This window comes from Oryzias melastigma, linkage group LG12 (genome assembly GCF_002922805.2).
Source record: "Oryzias melastigma strain HK-1 linkage group LG12, ASM292280v2, whole genome shotgun sequence".
Lineage (NCBI taxonomy): Eukaryota > Metazoa > Chordata > Actinopteri > Beloniformes > Adrianichthyidae > Oryzias > Oryzias melastigma.
This window is the reverse complement of record NC_050523.1, coordinates 13,391,695-13,395,687: the sequence shown is the minus strand read 5'-3', so window position 1 is coordinate 13,395,687 and position 3,993 is coordinate 13,391,695. Positions and strand designations below refer to the sequence as shown.

Here is a 3,993-nt window from a genome sequence, read left to right as displayed (position 1 = left end):
CAGGTTTTTAGCCGGAAATATTTGGTTTATTCACTGCGACATTCCAACTTACACAGGGTTGTGGTGTCCATGTTCATGAAGCGAATGCTCATTCTTGACTCGATTTCAAAGCCCTCCAGCAGCTGGGGAATAAAGTAGAGTTTTGATGGTTATTTCATTCCTGTCAAAGGGGTTTCCAATGGAGAAGTGTGTTGGCTTGTTTGTGAAAGACTGCATGAAGATACAGTAACTATTCTCAGAGTACTTACTTTCAGAAAGTGCTCAAACGTGATTCCCTCGTAGAATTCATCAGGTTCCTGTGGGTCATAAAATGAAGAAACTGAATTCAATCAAAGAAAAACAAACTTCAAGCTTCATCATGTGAATGGTTACTAAGAATAACATTCAGGTACCAAATTGTTCAGCTCTTTTGATTTAATTTGATTATTTTGCCAACAAGGATGAAGCAGAACAGAAATGGAGAAGAAAACATTCAAAGGAGGAAATGAGACACAAGGAGGAATTGAACTATTCAGACTGTGGACTTCTTCCTTTATAAGCAACCTTTTGCCTCATCATCTGGACAAAAACATGCGGAAAGAGGTGAACTTTCCCCCTGAAATGATGCTTTGTTTAACTTCTCATGATGAACACTTTCCTCAGAGAGAAAACGCGCTGCACTGCATTTTAAATTGTCTGCTTATTGTGAATAACAATTTAACCCCTTAATGCTTCTTGTCGCAAATATGCGACAAACCACTTCAGCTCCAAATTACCTAAATGTATTATCTACTTAAAACCAAAAATATAAGTGATTTTTTTTTCAACTTCTGGAAATAAATTCAGGCATTAAGGGGTTAAACTTAAGAATATAATATGATTGAAGTTCTAATACTTGATTTAGTATTGTTTTTTTTTAATATGAGCGCGATAATGCCCTTCCAGGTGTGCATTATCAAATGTGAACGGACTATCAGGAAGCAACTGCCCAACATGAAAATGACGCGATAAAAATAATATATCTGTAATTCTACCATGGTCCGGGTCAATACTCTATTCTGATTGGCTGCCGCATAACGCATCAAATAGAATAAAGACTACATATTGGTTGAATGTTTATTTCTTTTGTAAGTAACCATGGAATAAGTGGGATAATGCCCTTCTAAGTGTGCATTATAAGAAATTAATGCACTTCGCGGGCGCATCCTCCGCGATTTAGGCCTCCACGTCGTGCATTAATTTCTCATAACACACACTTTGTCTGGCATTATCTCTCACTTAACTCATCACGATTTATGCAATAATTTGACACCGCTAATTTTAATAGTGTTCCTAGTGGTCTTTTAGTTATTATGTTGTTAGGCAAAATCAAAAAATTGTTGTTGTTTATCTAGCCCAGGGGTCGGCAGCCTTTAATAGTAAAAGAACCATTAAACTGATCAAAACCTAGAAGGAGCCACATAGTTTTACTTTAGCCTTGAAGAAATTTGGATTTTCATTCAAGACCCTTTTTTTAAACAATAAATATGAATTATGTCTATTTTTTTTTTTGCATGAACAAAAGAAAAAATACAGAAAAAGAAACTAGTATCTCTCAAAATGTGATATTTTTTATTTTTTGCATTTGACAGAAAAACGTATTTTCAAAATAAAAGATGATCTGTGCCAAATAGAATCATCTCAGTGAAGCTCTGGGCAGCACCAATGTTGTGCAGCACAAGATAATATAGGCTTTTAACTCATAAAAGATCAAATGTTTAACCAAAGTTTTGCTTTAAATGTAAAATCTGTGCATTCTGGAGGTAGCATTGAGCAAAAAGACTTCTTCAGGTCAACAGGGATGTAAAAACCAACATAGTTTATCATCTATGTGCACCTCAACATTTAACTGACATTGAAGCTGTTCTGATGTTATCTTATTTTGAATTCATTTTTTTTTATTTTCTTAAAAAATAATCAAGCAATTAAGTGTGTTCAGCAACTTTTTCATTTTTTTTAACCTTTAAGCTGCTACAATTTTCCTAAACAGCTTCTGCTTTCAACTTTCACAACATCTGGAGAAGACGTTTTTCTAGTGAATGTGGTGAGTCACTCAGCATACAGACCATGTGACCTCTTGTGATACTGGCCACCTCCAACATGGCCGCATCAGCAATTCCTCTGGCCGTCTCATTCTCCAACGCCTCATAGTAAGACAGCAGCTCCTCCACAACCTGGAGACACGTAAGCAAATGCTCAAACATTCACGCATTAAGCAGCAGAACTTAAACTATTGATCTCTAAATGTTTGAAGACTGAGACCGCTTCTGACTCCTAACAACACTAGGAAACATTGGCTTACGTGTCTGTATTCTTCAAGGGTGATGGTTCCGTCTTTGTCCGTGTCGTGCATGTTGAACAAAACTGTAGGAATTTAAATAGACGTCACTTTACCAGGTGTATAAAACACAGAGACTGTCAGGCTCGTATAGGATTTTCAAAATAAAACCCACATCTCAGCTTCTCCTTCCTGACTTTTACGAGCTGTTCCTCTGACAAGTTATCTGACGGCGGCCGGAAGTTAGACATGACCTCCAGGAAGTTTTCAAAGTTAATCTCGTTGACCGGTTCCTCAATATCCTGGTAGAAGTTTCTGCAAAAAAAATATAGATTTATAGTGACATATTATGATAGAAAACAATGTAAAAGTGCATTTTATACATGAATTACACCAGCCATACAAGATTAGTCACTTATAAAATAAAAATCAAAATTTTTAAATTTTAATTTAATTAAAATAATTAAATATTTAATTTAAATATTTAGATTTTTATGAGAAGATCTAGTTATAGAACATTTACACAGATAAATCCCAACATCTAAAGCTCCTCCTCCTCACTTCAAGCTCCCTGCTCCACTCCATTCAGATTCATACACTTATAGACAAATAAATTAATTTACATTTTTGTTTTCCCGTCTGAGCTGGCATAAAACTGTATGACTGAATAACTCCAATATTGTTCACCTTTTTTTTTCCAATTTATTGCCTTAAAATGCAGAAATTCAGGCAATTATTAGGCAATTATCAGATATTTCATCATGTAGACTTTGATTTTTGTATCCACTGAGTTATTGTTGGTTTATTTGGTTTAAGACAGTTTAAAATAATAATCGTTCTTGCAACCATCAGTAAAGACATGTAAAATATAACATTGGTGAGAGATTCTTTGTTAAATAAATCTAGAAGGACCACAAGAGGATCCATAGGAAAATCCATCCTTGTGATTTTCTTGATCTTCTTTTTTATATTCTCCCAGTATGGTCTTCTCCAAAGGGGTGTGTGTGATTACTAACCATGCCACATTCACTCCAACATTTATCTGTGTTGGCATTCTGAGATATTGGGGCTGTAAGCTACTAACAAATCAGAGGAGAAGTTCTAATGAACTAGTGCTGCTCTGCAGAAATTGACACAGATTTTTTTTTATTTTTTTTTTATTTTGGCTAAAAACGGCATAATCATAATTTTCAAAAGCCACTGGGAGTGCTTTAAAACTAGCTCAATAATGATCAAAGTAGGACTTTAACCTCCTTCAGTTTTCTATTTGTTGTCTATTTGTTTGAATGTTATTGCACAATAAAGTTGTTTTATTTTGAAAATTCTGTTTCGAAATGTCCTCCTGGGGCAACACAATCCTGTTCTCAGGATCATGGCAGTAAATCAGCGCTGCCACAGGAAATGTAAAAATAATATAAAAACAACTAGATTATTAAAAAAATGTGAAAATATGTGTTGTTGCCTTTAATTAACAAATTGAAGAAAAAAATAGCCTTATTTAATATTTTCTTTTAGTAATCACTCGTTGATATTAACTTGTTACTTATTAATGAGAAACAGGATCTATAGTAGTATTTATAGTGAATATACAGCATCATCAGTTATTCATTCATTCATTCATCTTCCTGACCGCTTCTTCCCTTTCGGGGTCGCGGCATCATCAGTTAAATGTATTATTCTAAGACTAATTAAATATA

At 34.5% G+C, this 3,993-nt stretch overlaps 1 protein-coding gene across 1 annotated transcript in view; it reads right to left on the bottom strand.

Moving 5' to 3' along the window:
- The window catches only part of tescb (tescalcin b), a 5,254-nt gene continuing 1,261 nt past the window's right edge, over nt 1-3,993 (bottom strand). The window contains exons 4-8 of the mRNA XM_024298634.1: nt 2,472-2,611; nt 2,321-2,382; nt 2,085-2,192; nt 249-296; nt 1-122 (exon numbers count right to left, since the gene is read on the bottom strand). Of these exons, the coding sequence (XP_024154402.1) occupies nt 27-122; nt 249-296; nt 2,085-2,192; nt 2,321-2,382; nt 2,472-2,611 (454 nt within the window). The 3' untranslated portion in view covers nt 1-26. The remainder of the gene's footprint in view (nt 123-248; nt 297-2,084; nt 2,193-2,320; nt 2,383-2,471; nt 2,612-3,993) is intronic.